The following is a 21,413-nucleotide window of genomic DNA, read 5'->3' as shown; positions in this document are numbered from 1 at the left end:
AAGGGTTTTCTTCTGGCTAACGCGGTACCACACTATTTCTGCTAATTGTAGTGTGACAAATTTACAATTTTTTTTTTTTTTAAAGTTTGGAGATTTCCTTTAAGGCAAGACATCCATTCCTCTGCTTTAATAGATAGTCCACTGTGGAACCAGAATTTATTGCTATGACCGCAACCCCTTTGCTATGCAAAACACATTTGAGGATACTTTTACCATCAATTATAAAAAGAGCCAGTTCCAGAAAGACTAAAAGCATCAGGAAAAAGGTAGTATCCTGGCATCACAAAGGCATTTCATTAGACAAAATCTATGACTACAAGAAAGGGGCTCACATTCATAAAGGGAAGAAATCATAATTCTTCTACCTTATGAATGTATTCACATAGTCCACAACAATAGCAAAAACTAAATACTGTTTATACTCAACACGGTTCCTCCATAGTGGCTCTTCTTATATTCGTCTCCCAGCACTGTGAATTTGTCAAGTGTGAAGTCCCCACTGCTCGCTGTCTATCAAGTCTGACCTCACCCATTGACAGTGAGCTATGGGCACCACCCACTTGACTTATTCACAGTGTCAGGAGGCAAATCTAAGAAAAGTCTATAATGGGTGTGTATAAACAAAAGAAATACATAGTTGGAATCGGTTGGGCCACAGCTGCCTCACTGACATGAGGACATGACAAGATTTTTTTAAACACCATTTTACAGTTTTCATATACAATTAATTTACAAAACAATTTGACAGTGGGGATGATCAATGAGTGGAACAGGTTACCACAGGAGGTGGTGAGTTCTCCTTCAATGGAAGAGTTTAAACAGAGGCTGGACAGACATCTGTCTGGGATGATTTAGTGAATCCGGCACTGAGCAGGGGGTTGAACCCAATGACCCTGGAGGTCCCCTCCAACTCTGATTGAGCAATTTTGTATAGCATTTCTATGGGCAGTGTTTGCTGCAGAATCTGGAGTTGGACGCCCGCTCTGGATCCCACAATGCAAATATACCCCTGTGCATTGGGCCTTAGGCCAGTTTTAAACAAGCATATTGCACTGGCATTTCTATGTCTGTAATACGTATGTGTGTCCGAGCCAAACCATGGGGTATACCCACTCCAACTGTCACCATCATAGATCCCTATAACAGTGACAGTTTGGGCCAGTAAATCCCATGGTTGGGCTAGAACATACGTCCATATTATGGATGCAGAAATGCAGCAATAATGCACTTATCTGAAACTGGCCTTAAAGAGTGTAATAGAAGACAATTAAGTTTTTCCAGTAACTCAGACAACATAAAAGACTTGTTTATTTCATCATTTCAGTAAAAACATGGAAAAAAAGGAATCAAATATTTTTAAACGCCTACATGTTTTGAGCAGGAGCTCTTATGGTCCTTTTACACGAGTAGATAATCTGCCCATGCTAACAAACAGTGAAATGCGATTATTCTCAGCAAGAGAAACCAAGTAATCTTGTAGATATGATACCTTTTAATGGCTAACAAAAATACATGCTGTTATAGCAAGCTTTCAAACCTACATAGGGTTCTTCCTCAGGCTAATGCCTGAGTAGGTCCAAAAGCTTGCTATAACATCATGTATTTTTGTTAGTCATTAAAAGTTATCATATCTACAAGATTACTTGGTTTCGCTTACTGAGAACAATCACATTTTTTTCTACTGGCTAACAAACTTTTTTCAACAAACACTGACTGACAATGGTCATGTCACTCAGCGCTCATTAGCCCAATGTACATGGATAGATTATCTGCTTTATGCCAATGACAGATCATTACCACAATCGTTAGTTTGACTGCACATGTCCCCATTGAAAAAAGGGAGATGTGCAGCTGGTTTGTTGGCTGATCGTTGGTCCCTTTACCACAGATCAATTGTTGGGCAAATGAGCAATCAGTGAAATCAGTTACATATACAGAAGCTGAAAGAGGGAATTGCAAACAAGGGGAGGAGAAAAAACAACCTACTAATGATATATGCTATTATCTGATACATTTTTAATAGATTGGGTGAAAAGCAGGAAGAAATGTATTTAATGGTTCATCTTATGCCATTACTAAGAGTTCCTGTTCGAAACATGTAAGCATTTAAACATCTATGCTGTTTTTTTTATCCATGCTCTTAGTGAAATTAGGAAGTATTTTATGCTGTCCGAGTTGCTGGAAAACCATTTGCTTTTATGCTTATCAGCATTGGCTCTGTGCTTCCATACACTCAGTGAGGAGGAATAGTTAGGTTGGGTAAGCTGGCAATTTCTCCAGTTCATCAAAGAGTGTTATGATTAAAGTGGTCTGTTCCTAGGTAGCCAACATCCTACCACTTCCAGTTTGGTTTAAGCCCAGGTTAATATTCTTTGCTGGTATAGCAAAAACTTGCACTGCTAATTTTAGTAGTTAGCAATGACTGTCAGACTGTTGCCCATCTCCAATGTCTGATTCTGAGCCTATGCAAATCATTCCATTGATAGTTCTCCTAGACTTCCTCTTGTGACAACCGGTAGTCCTTTCCCTGCTCCTGGGCCACCGGCAATCCTTGCATTGTAATATCCTGATCGTCTTGATATTCTTCAGGCTGGTTCACTTTGATAGGCTGCTGTTGATTGTTTTGGTCAGGTGGATTCTGTTAAAATTCAAGGTTAAACACAATCATGATAACGGTGCTGTGGAAGACAGAGTTCTTATGTGTATCGTCACGAGAAAAACTAAGTATACCCCCTTTGAACTCTGGTTTTATCTTGTGTCGTTCATCAGAAGTTGTATTTACCTCATTTTAAGACCTTCTAAGGACCAGATGTTTTTTATGCCAAAGCCCAAAAAATGTAAGAAACTGCAATGAATCCATCCCAACACGTCCAATAAAACACAAGATATCAGGATGCCCTTCTGGCAACTTTTATTATGGCAGGAACATGTACAAGAACATTTTTTGTACTTGTTTCTACCATAATAAAAGTTGCAAGAAGGACATGCTGACATCCTGTGTATTCTTGGACAGATTTTTTTTTATGTCTCGATACGTAATGCCATAGAATTCGAAGAGAGTGTACTTAGTTTTTTTCATAACGGTATTTTGCATACAAATGTGATAATTTCTTACCTGTTTTTTCTCATTCTTCTTCTTCCTCCGATGTAATCTCATAACTAAATAAAAGAAAAAGCAGGTTAACTACAGTAAAATCAAATGTATCAACCTCCAGATAATATAAGTATTATACTCTATAAAGAAGGGCTACATATTTATCCCATGACTAATGTAATAGGAGGGTAGTATGGGATTAGATACAAGGATATCATCCAGTTGCCTTTCGTAAATCAAGAAGGAATCTGATCTGAATAACAAATGAGGAAAATGTGGCTAAAATTGTCCCAGAGAGCTTGTTTTACCTTAATGTACATCTAATAGCCTTGGTTGGCCTTGATAGATAAGCAGCTACATTAACATTTATAGTATAAAACGGGCCCATCATGCAGTTCATCATAGAAGATCAATGTTTGACATTATTAGTAGAGATGAGCGAGCGTACTCGCTAAGGCAAACTACTCGAGCGAGTAGTGCCTTATTGGAGTACCTGCCCACTCGTCTCTAAAGATTCGGCGGCCGGCGCGGGTGAGTGGTGAGTTGCAGGAGTGAGCAGTGGGGAGCGGGGGGGAGAGAGTGAGAGAGAGATCTCCCCCTCATTCCTCCCCGCTCTCCCCCACCGCTCCCCGCCCCCTGCCGGCAGCCGAATCTTTAGAGACAAGCGGGCAGGTACTCGCATAAGGCACTACTCGCTTGAGTAGTTTGCCTTAGTGTGTATGCTCGCTGATCTCTAATTATTTTTTCTTACTAATGTTATTAAAGGACACTTAAAAAATATCATATGAGTTGTGCCTGAGAGTCCTGGCCTGAATACGGACACTCCATCCGTGTGCTGTCTGATATGCAGAACACTGCACATTACATGTCCTATTCTGGTGCAAGCCTCACACAATAGGACATGCATGGATTTTCAAACTCAAACCATGGGTCAAAGTAAAAAATTGCTTGTGGTCATGAACTCATTTAAATGAATGGGTTCTTTTCACATGTGAGTTCCATCCATATAGCAATCAGACAGAACTCGCAAGGGAATATTGCCCAGGTGAATAAGCCATCACGGTAATAACTATTTAGTCGATCTGATTAGAATCAACACTCAAAGACAGTTAGAGAGTTTTTTCAGTTGTAAACTACTGATGTCCTGTCCTTCCTTAACACTTTAAGGAGTTGTCTGGTTGTAAACTCTTGATGTACTATCCACAGGATAAGCTATCAATAGTAGATTTGCAGGGGTTCATTGCCTGGGCCACCTGCCAATCAGCCATTCACCGGGTTGGCGCACTCATTTACTGAACTGATTTCTGCAGGAAGCGGACAGTTCCGTTCTTACTGCAGTGGCCAGGTTTGCTATTGCAGGCCAAGTTCTCATTGAAATGAATTGGGGCTTTGCCTGCAATACCAAGCTTGGCCACTGCAGTTGAAACAGAGCTGTTTGCTTACTACAGAAATCAGCTCAGTGCACAAGTATACCAGCCTGGCAAAAAGCTGATCAGGCAGTGGCCTTCTGCCAATCTACTACTGATAACTTATCCTGTGCATAGGACATCAAGAGTTTACAACCAGACAACTCCTTTAAGTGTTAAGGCTTAATAACGCAGACAATTTTAACATGCGAGTTCTCTCCTAGTTTGAAAATAAACAGATCTTATACAGAACTCGGACCCAATAAAGTCAATATGTGTATTAGGGCAAAAACACATGGGGCATGCAGTATTACACTCGCCGCTATTGAGTGTATTAGCGCATGAACAGGTTTCGTTTTTTTTTTGCAGACTATTCAAACTCCACACTAGTGCGTGTGAGTTTGAAGAAAAAAAGCAGGAAGATGGATCTTGCCCTATCTTTTTCGCACAAAGTATTAACTAGCAAGAATCCCAATAGTGGAAACAAAACCATGGAAATCAAAGGTTTCGTAATTGTCCCATTATGCAGCCATGATTTTCAAAGGCACACCCATGTGTTTAAGCCCTTAACATGTGATTTTCACATTCCTAAGGCTGCATTCCCACGAACATATATTGGCTCGGTTTTCACGCTGAGCCGGTATACGTCGTCCTCATGTGCAGGGGGGGAGGATGGAAGAGCCAGGAGCAAGAACTGAGCTCCCGCCCCCTCTCTTCCTCCTCTCCGCCCCTCTGCACTATTTGCAATGGGGAGAGGCGGAACAGGGGCGGGGCTAATTCTCAGAACTTAGCCCCGCCCCGTCCCACCTCCTTTCATTGCAAATAGTGCAGAGGGACGGAGAGGAGGCAGAGAGGGGGCGGGAGCTCAGTTCCTGCTCCTGGCTCTTCCCTCCCCCCCCCCCCTGCACATGAGGACGACCTATATATCGGCTCGGCGTGAAAACCGAGCCGATATACATTCGTGGAAATGCAGCCTGAGGTCCATGTAAAAAGATTGTGGAATGTCCTATTCTGGTGTGATTCTTGGACCAGAATCACTCATTCAAGTCAATTGGCATGTTATAACGGAACGCAATTGCATGTCTTTACATTTTTGTCCATGCACTTAATGACTTTAATGGAAGTTTTAAATTGCTTCAATTGGGACACTTTTTTTCAAGTGCATGAAAAATGAATTGCACTCAGATGACACGTGCATTAAAAATGCAAAAACTGATGTAAAATGCTCATATATTCGCAGTAAACTAGAAATAGCCATTCACTTGAGCATACAGTAGTTCATTTGCCTGCAGGATTAATACACGTGCCCCTGAGGGTTTCCGGTGCCAAAACTTGTGAAGATTAGCTGATTGCCATTCCAGCTTCAATTTAAGAAAGAAGGCAAGAGACTCTGAGGACCAAAACAATCTTCCTATCCCTACAAATGTTAGGCTCAGCTGTCTTCCATGCACAAAACTGCATAAGGATAGAAATTAGGACAGAACCAAGATGGAATCATAAGGCTCAATAGGTGAGATTTGAGACCTCTTTCTTCTGCCATTTGTTTTTAGCTGATTAGAAAATCACCAAGAAAAGTGTTTTCTATCCAGCTTTAAACACTGCCAGGGGTGGAAGTCATGTCAAACGGAGACCAAAGAGGTGTCCATCTCAGATGTTAAATCCTATGGTTCTGTCCCGGTTCCATCCTGCTTTGCTTCCCTATGCAGTTTTCTGCATAGAAGACAACAAGTCAAGAAGAAGCCTTTGCTGGATAGCAGAGCGCAGTGTGAAAAGAGCCTTAAGGCCCATTTAGACACAACGATTATCGCTCGAAATTCGTCCAAAGGATGGCTTTTAAGTGATAATCCTTGCTTCTAAATCCTACCATTGTTTGCTTTTCTGCTGAACAATGGATTTCATTAAATCCATTGTTTGTGATAGCAGGGACCACATGATGAGTTCTCTGCGGGCAGCGCTGATAACATTGTTATGAGCTAGCAGCCCACTGCAGAACAAAGAACAGGTATTTAAAGAATATACCACCTGCTGTTCTGTAAATACATCGCCTGATGGCTCATTAACATGCAAATGATGTTAATTAGCTGCTAATGGACATTAGTGCCCATTAGTAGCTATACACAATGCTCACTCAAATTGTCTTTTGAGCGAATTTTGAGCGATCATCTTTGCGTGTAAATGGGATATTAAGATACCGCATGGCAATAGAGCTGGCCTTAGACATGAGGTAGATGTAGATGTCGGGCTAACACTTGGTTTGTTGACATCTATCACTCCAAGCTCTCTAATATATCAAAATGCTCAGATTGGTTGAGTGCACTGTTCATTTTACTGGAGAAAGGAAGAATAATGCTCTGATAGAAACCTATGAAATCCAATAAGCTTGACCCCTCTCTCTCCTACGGCAGTCATCAAGAAACTGTGGCTATACATTAAACTGTTGACTACCAAAAAGGGCAAATTCTAATCCAATATGTATTGCCATGTCTATGCTGTTATTTTCTGTTGTGATCTATTTGTACTTACAAATGATAGCAGGCAAACCAATCACCACAAAGCATCCGAAGACTAATAGAATATAGATCCATGTTTTATCGGATGCACTCGGGCCTGTAAAAGGAAGAGAAAAAGATCACATCAATTAATAGGAAATAGAAGACAAATGTCTCCAGCTGGATGTAAATGCAGTACAATATACAAGTCCAATCTTTTCTCGCTCATAATATGAAACGCGCGAGAATCCCGCTAGTGAAAACAAAACCATTGAAATCAATGGTTTCGATTCATCCCATGTGAAAACGGGACAAACTCACAGTCATCTGAAGAAGCCCTTAGATGAATAGTAATTGTCTACCGATTTCTTCCTTACTAGAGATGAGTGAGCATACTCGCTAAGGAGAATTACTCGATCGAGCATTGCCCTTAGCGAGTACCTGCCCGCTCGGAAGAAAAGATTCGGCTGCCGGCGCAGGGAAGAGGTGAGTTGCGGCAGTGAGCAGGGGGGAGCGGGGGGGAAAGAGGGAGAGAGAGTTCTCCCCTCTGTTCCTCCCCGCTCTCCCCGGCCGCTCCCCACCCGCGCCGGCAGCCGAACCTTTTCTTCCGAGCGGGCAGGTACTCGCTAAGGGCAATGCTCGATCGAGTAATTGCCCTTAGCGAGTATGCTCACTTATCTCTATTCCTTACATATTTGCCCCAATAGTCTTACAGGCACAGAGAGAGGTTGCTCTACATCAGATTTTATAGGGCAGGGACTATCTTCTCACTCTATATAATATACTGAAAAGCTTTTAAAAAATTCTAAGTGAAGTAAAATGAAAAAAAACACGTCATTCCACCATCTTTCAGTGCATTTTGTTTCTACGGCGCACAAGCTGCAACAAAAATGACACGGTAACTTTATTCTATGGGTCAGTACGATTACTACGATACCAAACTTATATAGTTTTTTTTTTGCCGTACTACTTTTATATATTTTTTAAAAAACATTTATTTTTTTTTCAATATTTTCTGCCGCCATCTTCTGCATGCAATAACTTTTTATTTTTCTGTCGCCGTAGTTGTGCGAGGGCTCATTTCACGACGTTTGAGATGTAAAATGATTGTTTTAAAAAATAGTGTTGGACCAGGTGAATTATAACACTAATCATTCCGTGTAAATGCAACCAACGATTGACCGACAAATGATAATTCATTTACTTCTCATTCGTTGCTCGTTTGCAATTTGTCGCGTTTCAACAGCAATCGTTCAGTCACTGGTGCTGTGAATGTGAACAAATGAACGACCAAGCGAACAAAATGTAGACTATTTATCTGCTTGTGTAAACTGGATGAACAAGCGAACAAGGAATTTCTGTAAATTGTTCACTCACACAAATGATTTCTCGCTCTGTGTAAAAGAACCCTAACTAGCTTAAAACATGCTTCAGCCAATGGCAAGTGGCAATTGATTGGCCTACTAGGATGCCATCTCTGTAATAAGCTACAATGTATTTGCCATTTTGTATTACTCTGACTCTTGAACTGTCCTGGTGACTTGTTCCTCCCTGATTTAGTGATTTACTGTTCAGTTTGAGGAAAGATAACTAAACATGGCATCCCCTTAGGATAATAACTCACCACAGACAACATCCGTGGTTGAGGTTCCTGGCTGTACAATTGTGTGTCCATCACCGCACCTAAAAAGGTAGACAAAAATGGGAGGTGGCAAAATTGTATTTTATATAACATGAGCAGCCAAACAACTGAACAGTAACTTAATAGAAGTTAGACCAAGATAGAAAGTTATGCCCTATCTACAGAATAGGGCATAACTTTCTGATAAGTTGGCTCAGACCCCTAGGACCTCCACAAGGAGGATGAGCTGTGATCTCCTCTATTATAACTGTGTGACAGGAGCTGTGTGATCCTCATCAGTAACTGTGACAGGAGTGTCTGTCTGCTTCTCAATACAGAAAAAATATACCACATAAAATATAGAAAAAATATACCACATTTTAATAACCATATCTCCTAATGGATAACTGAAGTGGTGGTCTCATGTCCGTGTGGCTCAGAAGCACCATGCCCAACACAGACTCAGAGCAGCATTCACACAGAAATGCCGTAAGCACACATGTTACACTGCAGAATCAGATTGCACCACTGCAGGCACAATTTGATGGAAAAAAATCTTCCTTTACAAATCAGGGGAATGGTGAACCCCTGCCTAAAAGCAGGGTAGGCGTCCTGGTAAGGACGGCCCCACGGTCTTCATCTAGGACCTGATTATGCCTGACAGGACACCTGGAGAGATGCACTAATACAGCAAAGAAACTGAGAAAAGACTAACAAAAGCAAAATGAAAGATAACCAGTACTTAGATGAATATAGAAAGCTTTCATCCAAGAGACAAGTTCCAATCTGTTCCAACTATTCCTCTAACTGAACTGACTAACGACCCAAAATACTCACATTGCATACTGCATGCATAGTCAGATGGACTGGCTATAGAATGTAGAAGGTATTAGTTCATATTTTGGCCAAAATACATAAGCCCACGAGCCCGCTTACAAGTCGGCTGGTGCGGACCAGACTGTGTCTGTTACGGGTCTGACAGGTGAGGACACCCCCTAGAAACCTCAGGTGAAGTAAGTGACAAGGACACTGCGAGCTGTAAACCCAGATTGCGAGTCTGACAAGGGAGGACATCCCCTAGATGTCCTGGTAGGGAATAGCGACGAGGATACTGCGGGTTCTAAACCCAGAAGATTGCATCGTGTTCCAGGCGTATATGCAGGATGTGATGCTGTAAACCTGTGATGTGTGCAATGAAGCTGGCAGATGCCAGATATTTAAAGAGAAACTGTTACCATTCGCATCTCTCCCTGTCCCTATTGATCCCCCAATCTAATTTCTGTATCTTAGATACACTCTAGGGTTAATTTCATAGGAAGTCACAATTACCCTTATAGGATTTTAATCAAGTAGTAACTTATTGACCATAGCTGTTAAAGGGAGAAGTTATTTTCTTTAAATCTATGTACTCTGTGCATCTTACAGTACATTGCTTTCTGGAGGAATTACCAGATATAATGTACTATGTTGAAGCAGATTCAGTCTTTCTCCATATAAAACACATTTATATCACTGCTGCCAGTTTTCACAACACTTTGCAATTAAAGAGCTATCTCGATTGAGTTCTTCAAAGTCGTTGTTCCCTGCAGCCATAACATTTTATTAATAAACAGAATGGAAACGACACATTTATAATTTATATTCATTATAGCAGTTTACACTTAATAAATAAATGCAATGACAACATGCCATTAAAGGCAAACGAAACCTGCAAACAATATTTTGATATGTAATAGAACGGAATACACCAATTTGCCTGTCATATTCCTTTATTTTAAACAAAACTCTGTGTATTCAAGCAGAATATGAAAATTTATTCCGTGCACATGCTATGTGGAATGCAGTGCTGCACCCATAAGCCTTGATCGATGATGTACAGTGACTGGTGACATAAGCAAGGGAGCCGTTACAAAGGCTACAGCACTGGATCATGGCGACAGAGGACAGGTAAGGGCCCGAGCACATACAGATGGAAGAAGTGTGTTCCAGCCTGACTGTGGGTTTCCAGATACGCGCATATCATGCTTTGAATTCGGGTCTGAAGACCCATGGTCAGGGAGGGACACACTTCTGCAATCGGTATGTGAAACTGATACTGTAGAAAACAGTGTTGTTGGGCCCTAAGTACTGCTCCTCTTTTTATTTTAGTACAAGGGACGCTAAAAAAGTGCAAATTGTCCGGTAACCGGACAACCCCTTTAATGATCTGGAAAAGTGCTGATGAAGCATTCTGCCCAATCATTGAGAACCATGCACAGCCATTAGTTGCACGGTCTTCTCATATGAAATCACTTGTTTATTATTACATCAGTAATGAAAAATCCATATAGCAGTCTAATGGTTACACGTTTCAAACCGTGCAGTGGCTCTTAATCAGGGGTGTAACTATAGGGAATGCAGAGGATGCGGTTGTAAAGTGTTACACTATTGTATAGACTTTTCATTCTTGATGTCGTAAGTGTTTATACATGGAAGTGCTGGACTTTTTCCTATCGTACACGCTTCTCCAAAGCTGATTGCCGGCAGAGGTCCACTGCACTCCTTGCATACTGGCTGTGTAACTTGGATCATCTAATATAAGTAGACTCCATAACTACTTACTTTGCATCATTATCTCTCCCTAAACTCATCTCTATGATTAGTCATATCTTCCAATCATCCTGGATTTCACAGAACCATCCCAGATTCTGAGGGCTGTCCCACCAACCCAGGAAGAAGGAGACATGTCAACCCGGGAGTGACATTTCTGTGCGGGCCTCTGCGAGACCCGCACAGAAATAGAGCATGCCGTGACTTGTTTTCCGCGTGTGATTTCACACGGACAAATTGCGGCCGTCTGCATAGGTTTGCGTATTGTAATGCAATCCTACGCAGGAGTGTACAGGCGGAAATTCTGCGGGAAATCCCGCCGCGGAATTTCTGACCGTGTGCAGGAGGCCTAATGCCCTCGCTGTTCCAGGTTTCAGGTATACAGACATTAACCGCATCACTGCCCTAGACCACCAGGGGTGCAGACAATAGTCTTCACTGCACTAGGCATGGATAGTGTTAAATACTATTTGCCTGGATGCTATGTGACCCGGTATATCTGACTTTCATAGCAAATTATCAGGGTGTTGTAATGTTTACTTGATGCTGTTCTGGACTGCCGACCTTAGTGGGAACAGTGTCGAGGTCCCGAACTGCCCTACTTACTAGCTATAAAAGTTCAAAAGGAGCATTGCCAGCTGTCCGAGACGACAAACATTGATAAGTATCATGCTGGTTGTACAGGCTAGAGCAATCTGCCCCCTTCTGGTCCTTACTGTGTTTCCCTGAAAATAAGACTCTGTCTTATATTATTTTTTCCCCAAAAGAGGCACAGGGTCTTATTTTCGGGGGGTATATTATACTCACCTAGCAGGCGCTGTTTGGGTCCCTCCCACTGGGCTGCGGTGCTCCTGCAGGCTTCCCTGTAGTCCTCAATGTCAACGGAGCATCTCTTGCTGGTGACAGGGCTTAAATACTCTGCCACCAGCATGCGATTTCTGTGATTGATTCAGGAGAACTGCCTCAGCCAAGCCGGCGCTCTATGAACCAATCACAGCCATTCAATTATGTCATTCAATGAATGGCTGTGATTGGTTCATTGAGCACTGGCTCTGATTGGCTCAGGCGGCGCTCCTGAACCAATCAAAGCTATCGCTTGCTAAAGGCAGGGTATTTAAGCCCTGTCACCAACAAGACATGCTCAGTCAGCATTGAGGACTGCACGGCAGCCTGACGGAGTCCTACAGCTCGGCGGGAGGAACCCGAACGGCGTCTGCTAGTTGAGTATTCCTTTTTTTTCATTTATTATAGCTAGGGCTTATTTTTGAGTGGGGCTTATATTTTAAGCCCTCCATAAAAACAGGGTAAGGCTTATTATCGAGGTAGGCCTTATTTTTGGAGAAACACGGTAGCACTGTTGCATCAGGTCTGGGAGACAAATGTTCAGACTGCTAGGGTGGCTGTAGTAGTCGGGCAGGAACGGAAACAAGCTGCTCTCACCTGTTAGTACAGTCGACAGTGGTCTGTAGAACATAGCTGGCTGTATGGATGGACTGGCGTTTTGCCCCCTTTCGTGGGAGACAACCAGACAGTGACTGTTGGTGTCATTAGCAAGAGTCATCATTCGGCACATTGGTATTAGGACTCTTAGCACTACTTGAAATCCTAACATGACTGTGCCGAGTAAGTTATTTCATAATGAATTTAATTAAACTATCACCTTGAGATAATACTGTGTACATCCCTGACAATGGCATTGCTCAGTTACATCCTACAGCCAAACCTATTAAATATCAGTCTGGTCCCAATAAGTCCTGTTCCACACAGCTGTAATATGGTCCCAGCTATAGTGAACCAAGTTGGGTTCAGTAGAACTACTGAGTGGTAAGATGTATCAGTAATAATATGAATGAGACATTTAATAAGAGGTTACTATAAAAACCCCAAGGTCGGAGAGGGTCGGAGAATCCTGCATATGGTTGCAGACCACTTCCAAAATGATAATGTCTTGGCTGATGGTGCTGCCTAGATATTGAGACCCAGCTAGCTCTCTAGGCCTTGCATATCCTATATAGTGAATTTACTAAATGAAACCACAATTCTGTGTGCCTAATAGAGACTGTTCTTGTTGTGGGTGACTGTTGCCAACCGACCCACTGTGTGCTCAATAGAGTTTGCAACCGCCACACTGAATACCTATGTGAAACTGTCATGTGTCATGCTGTAACCACCAGGCTGAGTGTGCCCATCAGCGACTGTAACTGCCAAGCTTTTTGCATTATCTGTAATTAGTTAGGCTTTATTGCCTAACAAATAAAAAAGATCTGGCATCTCTGTAATTTATCTTCATTACTTTTTGCTGTTTGAACTTAATTCATTATTTTGTCATTACTCTGCAATGTACAAACCATCAGCAATAAATAAAAGTTCAAGGCAGCGCTCCGAGAATATATTTTTGTGTTTTTAGAAAGGTGCAGCAGAAAATATAGGGGCGTGGACTGCCCATCTTACGACAGACCACCAACCACACCGATGGTCCCAGTTTGCCTTCAAAATGGTACTATTCCACTCTACCACCTGATCCCTGTAAAAGGCCAAGCTCATAGGAAGAGCGTCAGAGGAAGGGCCCAGAGTATGCCGGTACCTCGGTCACAGGTACAGGAAAGAACTTACAAAAGGTTCCTGCGCTCTTGATGTACGAGTAGACAAAAGGACAAGAGAGTAAAGAACTTTTCACTTACTTCTGTGAGGAGCCTGCAAGCGCCAGTGGGCTTCCCCAAATATCCAGGTTCACTTATGGGAAGTCACAGATTGGGCACGGATATTTTGGAGAGTGGGAATAACTCCAGGTTTCTTTATTCCATAAGGCCTCCTGCACACTAGCAAGAGCGATATCGGGCAGTGATTAACGGCCTGATATCGTTCTCGTAATCCATGGGAAACCCCCCAGATGCAAGGCGTTTTCATGTGAAAATAGCCTCGCATACCTGCAAGGTTCCCTTCATCCCTTTAACCTGCTGCCGCCGGCCCTGCTGACGACAAGGTGAAGCCCCCGAATGTGACTGCATCCAGGGGTTTCCCATGCAAGGAATTCCCTGCTGCAGCTGTCACAGCCGCAGCAGGGGATAGCAATCCTCTCCTATTGCTTTCCATGGGGGCAGCGCTGCTGCCACCGGCCCCATTGAAAACAATGGGCAGTTTTGCAAAAAGAATGGGCATGCTATAATTTTTTCACGCAGCATCGCTGGAGTGAAAACATTTCCAATGAGAATGAAACCATTGAACTTCCTTGGTTTCATAATCATGTGTTTTCTCGAATCGCACAAAAAAATGCGCAATTTCCTCACCAGTGGAAAGGGGCCCTAAACAGGACAATACAAACTTCACAGGGAATGCATGCAACGCATTTCAGAGGACTCCTTTTTCAAGCATATGACGCAGTAGGGTGTGTTGACTGGATAAAAGCACATATTTAAGTAAAAAGGAGTGGACGTAATTGGGTGCATTTGCACTGGCGATCAAACATACACGCGCCGGTATGCACGCCGTCGCCACTCGGCAGCCATCTTCTTCCAGTAAACGCGCACCTTTGCATGCACAAACCCACAAGCGCACATTTGACCACTGGTGCGAATGCACACTCGCACCTTTGGTCCTTTTTACTTAAATATGTGAACCTGGATATTTGAGGAAGCTTGCTAGCGCTTGTGGGCTCCTCAGAGAAGTGATAACTTTTCTTACTCTCTTCTCCTTTTGTCTACTCATACACCAAGAGCGCAGGAACCTTTTATAACTTCTTTCCTGCAAGCCACCAACAAGGTACTGTTGCCAGATCCCTTATTCGGGATGTAGCTAGGGGGTAAATCAGAGCATGTGTGCCACTACTGCTAGGACTGAGGGGAAGGCAGCTGCTGGACACCTCCATGTGGCTCATGCCACCACCGGCTCCCAGCTCCCCCTCCTGTATGTATCTGCTGCCTCACTCCCCTATTCTATGCAGCGATACTACACTGCTTCTATCCTACATGCCGGCAGGACTGATTGAAGGGAGCAGAGAGACTACACAAGTGATGCTTCCAATCCATGCAAACCAGGGAGGGGAGACACAAGGGGCCACAAAGGACACTCATTCTGCACACATACAGACCAACAGGGGTAAGACACTAACAATAGGGCTCTGTATTATTTAAATGGGCAGTACCAACCCTCTACAAGCCACTTTCTTTGACTGTCATTTAGGAGAGCAGCTGATGCGGCAACCACCCATCAGAGCACATGTAGGTTGCATTCCCATGCTGCAGACACACTGCGGCTGCGGCGCACCCACCATGCAATCGGAACATAGAACGACAGGATTATCAAATCAACTGATCATGTGCTAAACTGCTGTTTAGCTGCATAACCAACCAAGCAGCCATTAACAATGGAACTGCTTTTACTTGCAGTCAATTTGAAAACTAAGTCCCCATTGGTGCGTTTTCAGCCATATTGAAGGTGCACCTTGGCCACGCTGCATCTACAGTGTGCAAACCCAGACTTACAAATCACTGATAAGTGGGCCTCTGTTTAAAGGGGTTGTCCCGCGCCGAAACGTTTTTGGTTTTTTTCAACCCCCCCCCCCCCCCGTTCGCCGCGAGACAACCCCGATGCAGGGGTTAAAAAAGAACACCGGAGAGTGCTTACCTGAATCCCCGCGCTCCGGTGACTTCTTACTTACCTGATGAAGATGGCCGCGGGGATCTTCTCACTCAGTGGACCGCAGGGCTTCTGTGCGGTCCATTGCCGATTCCAGTCTCCTGATTGGCTGGAAACGGCACGTGACGGGGCGGAGCTACACGGAGCCGGCATCCAGCACGAGCAGCCCCATTGAAAAAAGAAGAAGACCGGGACTGCGCAAGCGCGGCTAATTTGGCCATTAGACGGCGAAAATTAGTCGGCTCCATGGAAACGAGGACGCTAGCAACGGAGCAGGTAAGTGAAAAACTTATTATAACTTCTGTATGGCTCATAATTAATGCACAATGTATATTACAAAGTGCATTATTATGGCCATACAGAAGTGTATAGACCCACTTGCTGCCGCGGGACAACCCCTTTAATGAAGAAATGCTACAATAATCCTTAGCTTGAAAGAGCAGATCACTTGGCTCCCTGGCAGACATTCTTTATGTATCTGGTGACTTTAGTAGCACATAAGCTGTACTGTATAAGTGTTTTCTTACTTGCTCCAGTGTATACACTCCGCCGTCAGCGATTCTATATCAGAATATGTTCCCTCTTGGCATGGCGAGCACTGGGTGTCCGAAACTCTGTTAGCTGACAAAATATAGAAGAGTGTTAAAAGTAACCAAAGTGGCGTGTAAAACATGCAATAAGTACAAAACTATTACTAGGACTTCTACAATATCACACCATAAGGCCAGTCTCACACGAACAGACTTGAATTGCGTATTCCGCGATCGATGTCCACGTGGAAGATCCGTGGTAAAATGCGGGCATTGAAAGTATTTTCCCTTCACACTCGAGGGTACGAATTGCGCATTCCGAAAGCAGGACAAAAATAACAGCATGTTCTGCAGCATGAAGTCAATGGATGTGAGAAAGAGAGAGCGCGATAGAGCGGACGAAAGAACGAGAGAGCATGAGAGGGAGTGAGAGCGGGAAAGAGCAAAAGAGAGCGCACGACATAGAGAGTGAGCTAGCAAGCGAGAGAGAGCAAGAGAGCAGGAAAGAGAGTGAGAGCAAAAGAGGGCGAGAGAGAGCTAAGAGCAGGAATCTCTCACCTAAGCGATGCTCTACTACTCTCTGGTGTCGTTTCCATGTGTGCAATGTTTTTTCCGTGCGTACGATACGCTGAGCATACGCATACATCAGCGCGGTAAACCACACTCATTCGCAATCTTCCGCTACCATTCACAATTACTTTCCGCGATTTATTGCAGGTCTTCTACTGTGGATATCCGCATGTGGAAACCCAACCAGTTCGTGTGAGCCTGGCCTAATCTTGTCATGCCTAAATAACCTGACCACATTGGGTAACAATATAAATGTATACAATTTTAAAGGGGCTGTCCAGTTACCGGTCAATATGCCAGCATTAGTGCCCACTGTGCTAAAATAAGAAAGCTGATGCCAGGAGAATGAGTGGTGATGCCACAGCCTCTGATTAGCTGTAACGGTCATCTGATTTCCAGTGACATTACCAGCAAACACTGAGACCATGGCTGGGCAGCAGCAACAAGGAACATGCAAGCACTGCTCCTTTTCTATTTGAGCACAGTGGGCACTATAGAGGGCATATTGTCCGGCAACAAGGCAACCCCATTAAATACCTTTATGTCAAAAAAGTAATATGTTGTAAAATTATGGATAACCCAAAAAATTTGAAGTGAAACCACTTTCTCAAATAAGCTGAATTTCAATAACGAAGGAGACATTACTACTTTTAATGGGATTGTTCCATCAAGATAACCCCTGTCCAAATGTCCTATTAGAGCATGTGGACTTCATAGAATGCTATAAGCAAGAGTGGAGCAGCTCTTGTGGACTCTGACTAGCCCCCATTTAATAATATATTTATCATATACTAGAATAAAATCAAAACTGTGGATTCCAGAATAAAAACAGTGTTTTATTTAAATTTCAAGGATAAAGCCATCTTCCAAAATTTTTCTTACATGTTTCGAACAGAGTTCTTATTCGTAATGACTTAAACTTTTATATTATTTCTCAACTTGCACAGTACATTTACTATGCTTCAGTGATGCTTCGTTCATAGTAATGTATCCTACGGCAGCAGAGGCGTAACTTGAAGCTCCTGGGCCCCAATGCAAAACCTGTACCAGGGCCCCCAACTATAATGCTTTATTCATAGTACTGGGCTCTCTATATGGAGAAGACAGGCCTTATGGGCCCCCCAAGGATCCTGGGCCCGGGTGCAACCGCATCCCCTGCATCCTCTATAGTTACGCCCCAGTACGGCAGCCATTGGACAACATGTTACTATGAACGCATTCTCACTGATGTATAACATTCATGATGTACTAGCACCAAAAAAAGTAGAGATAGAACTTTAAGGTTAGGACTACATGTCAACTTTGGCCACATCATATGTCAAACATCGCAACCTCACACTGTGTTCATTGCAAGCGTTGCAATGCAAGTGAATCTGATTGCGCTACCAGGACACATCAGTTGTAAGATATCCAAACCTGTGGTCATGTTGTGTGTCATGGCCAAAGCTACCGTGTAGCCATCGTCTTACAAGATGTTTCACAAGCACTTCTTGTACCCACCACAGTTGACTATATCTCTTCTCTCACCTTTCTGTATAACTCCTTCTCCTGGACCACAAGCCGTGCTCCTCACACATGTCTCACATGCTTCACTTGAGCAGTGCTTGCCCAATTGACAACTGCAGACTACATTTGAGGTTGATGTTCCATCTTTTATCATCTGAAAGCCAAGCTCTAAGAACAACGTGTTGGTTAGAAAACTATTGTCCATTTTTTATCTAGTTTTGAAAACCCCTTTAAACTACTACCCAAAAATTCCCAACAAAACACGATAGAAAAAATACAGAAGGGAAGAAGAACAACAAATAAGTCCCACATACTTTCATTGCATTCTGAGTGCAGCAGACAGCTTGTTTCTCTATGGTATTTATCGTGAAACTCTCCAGCATTGCAGGGCAAGCACACGGTTTCATTATGCTCTGTGCAGTCTGTTAACAACCATTGTCCTGTGAATGATGGATTCAGACATTAACACACATAAAAAATAACCAACCTAATATATCAACTGTGAAAAATAGCGAGTGGTGCTCTGAGGCGAACATTGGGCATACGGACAGATCACTAAAGAAAAGTTTACAGAGGAAAACGGTCACCAATACATTGACTAGTTGTTTGTTCTGATCTATTTTCATCCTTGATGGAGAATGGGTCATACATAGATAAGAAGGGTCCTATGGCACAAATAATAATGGTGCCCTCCGCCTAGTTCCATTCCACTTCCTCATCCCAAGACAAAAGGGCTTTACAATTTTTTAGCCCCTCCTCTTATGAGAAGAGTGATGTAATTCTTAGACTGGTTCTTTGTTTCTCCTCTGCTGATACTTTGCTGCCAATGAAGAGGTAAAGTCTTGTACAAGTTTTCAGTGGGGATGTCTGCCTTCAGCAATCCCCATTTATATATCTTGTTAGGGCATGTGAATTTAGTAGAAGGAGTCCCTCACCCAACAAAGTGGAAAGCCACTATAAAAAGTAGCTCTCTACTTAGAGAACCAAAGATCAAGAATTGCTTTGCACAAGGAGGCAATGTGTTATTTTGTGCAGTGTAAGGGGTGAGGGGAGAATTCATTCCGGAGGTTTGATATGCTTCTTTGAAGAGGTGCATTTTAAGGTGCGTTTTAAGGCGCATCTAAAGTTCCTTGCATTGGGGATTGTCCGGATGTTTTTGGGTAGAGCTTTCTAGAGGATCGGTGATGCTCTGGAGAGATCTTGGAGACGAGAATGTGAGGTTTGTATTAGAGGGGTGTTTAGTCTCAGTGTGTTAGTGGATCAGAGTGTACAGTGGTGCAGTGCCATGGAGAGCTTTGAAGGTGAGACTGATGAGTTTGAATTTAGTTCTGTAGTGGATGGGTAGCCAGTGCAGCAAATGGCATAATGCATGGGCATCAGAGAAGCGGCTAGATAGGAAGATGAGTCCAGCTGCCACATTTAGTATGGATTGTAGAGGGTAGAGTCTGGTGCAGGGAAGGCTGATTAACAGAGAGTTGCAGTAGTCGAGTCGGGAGTGGATGAAGGCGGCGAGTGTCTTTAGCATGTCTGTGGTGAGAAATGGATGGATTTTTGCAATTTTCCTGAGGTGCGGGTGGCATGTTTGGGCCAGAGATTGGATGTGGGGAGTAAAGGAGATGTCAGATTCCAGTGTGGCCCCAAGGCAGCAGACATCCTGTCTGGGGGTTATGATGGTGCCAGATTCTGAGATTGAGATATTGGGGGAAGATCGGCTGGCAGAAGGCGGAAAGACGAGAAGCTCATTTTTTTAGAGGATAAGTCTGAGAAAAAGGGAGGACATGGCATTTGAGACAGTGGACTGACAGTCAGTGACGTTTTGGAGGAATGGTGCTGAGATGTCATGGGAAGGGGTGTATAGCTGAGTGTCGTCAGCATAGAGATGATATTGGTGGCCAAATCTGCGGGGCTTTGTAGATCGCAACAATGAGGGGGAGCGGATAGGAGGTAGAGCCAGCAAAGGAAATGCCAAATGAGCGGTCAGAGAAATAGGAGGTGCACCAGGAAAGAGCAATGTCCTTTAGGCCTATGTAGCGAAGCATAGTGAGGAGCAGGCCATGATCAACATTCTCAAACACAGTGGCGGGGTCAAGGAGGTTTAGTAGGGAGGGGTCTAACTATTTGACTTGAAAATAGTCCGGACAGATTTATGTCTTCAAAATATGTACTCCAGTAGTTTCACCAAGAGCAAAGGGCTTCATGGGTGATGTTGCGCTAATTTCATGAAGATGCAGGCCTGTATCAGAGGTAAAGGCTTCATCCAGAGAGGCTATGCCACTTGAATCTCTGACTAGGGCAGTGCTGGTGGGAGGAGGTTGTGAGCTCCTCTACTGCCTTACAGACAGATGCTCTTGCTTATGAGCAAACCCTCTCAGAGTTCTCTGGTTGAAGTGTAAAGAGAGTTGGAGCAGTCAGAAGAGGAAATATAATTGTACTGCTGCTGATACTTCAGCTCTGACAAGTGTCCTTTCTCTGAGTCTTAACCTGCCCCTGTTAGGTCCTTATATAAGTGACTGAACTATATACACAACTGTAATTTTCCTGATCAGTTCTACAAGTAATATTGTATATTCTAAGTGTTTAAGAGCTCCTTCACAAGGGCGTATTTTTCATCAGTATTTTGTGAGCCAGAACCAGGAGCGGGTCCAAAATACAGAAGAAATGCAAATATTTCCATTAAATTTTCTCTCTGTACATTCCACTCCTGGTTTTGGCACAGAAAATACTGACTAAATCTGAAAAAAAAGATGTACTGCGCATGACCACCTGCGTTAGTACGCGGTCATGCGCAGTACAATTTAGCAGCCATATGCAGAGTCACAGCGGGCCGCAAGTGGATTCCGCGTACGGCCGTGTGTGCCCAGCCTAAGTCTCACATTCTGGTGTAGATCACTATATAGGGTGCTTCATTCAAACCTGCCTCATTTTATTAGTTCACAGCACAAAGTATGAATGGCAGGAAAATGAAAGTGAAAC

At 43.3% G+C, this 21,413-nt stretch overlaps 1 protein-coding gene across 2 annotated transcripts in view; it reads right to left on the bottom strand.

Annotated features, from left to right (window-relative positions):
• Positions 1-1,630: 1,630 nt before the first annotated feature.
• Positions 1,631-21,413, bottom strand: part of CD40 (CD40 molecule) — a 38,582-nt gene continuing 18,799 nt past the window's right edge. Inside the window, exons 3-9 of one of the 2 annotated variants that reach the window (XM_066588202.1) lie at positions 18,755-18,880; positions 18,462-18,608; positions 16,362-16,455; positions 8,614-8,672; positions 7,024-7,107; positions 3,116-3,159; positions 1,631-2,638 (exon numbers count right to left, since the gene is read on the bottom strand). In XM_066588202.1, coding sequence (XP_066444299.1) covers positions 2,492-2,638; positions 3,116-3,159; positions 7,024-7,107; positions 8,614-8,672; positions 16,362-16,455; positions 18,462-18,608; positions 18,755-18,880 — 701 coding nt within the window. In that variant the 3' untranslated portion in view covers positions 1,631-2,491. Of the gene's footprint in view, positions 2,644-3,115; positions 3,160-7,023; positions 7,108-8,613; positions 8,673-16,361; positions 16,456-18,461; positions 18,609-18,754; positions 18,881-21,413 lie in introns of both variants that reach the window. The other variant, XM_066588203.1, reaches the window with a different exon arrangement.

This window comes from Eleutherodactylus coqui, chromosome 13 (genome assembly GCF_035609145.1).
Source record: "Eleutherodactylus coqui strain aEleCoq1 chromosome 13, aEleCoq1.hap1, whole genome shotgun sequence".
Lineage (NCBI taxonomy): Eukaryota > Metazoa > Chordata > Amphibia > Anura > Eleutherodactylidae > Eleutherodactylus > Eleutherodactylus coqui.
This window is presented reverse-complemented; position numbering and strand designations above follow the sequence as displayed.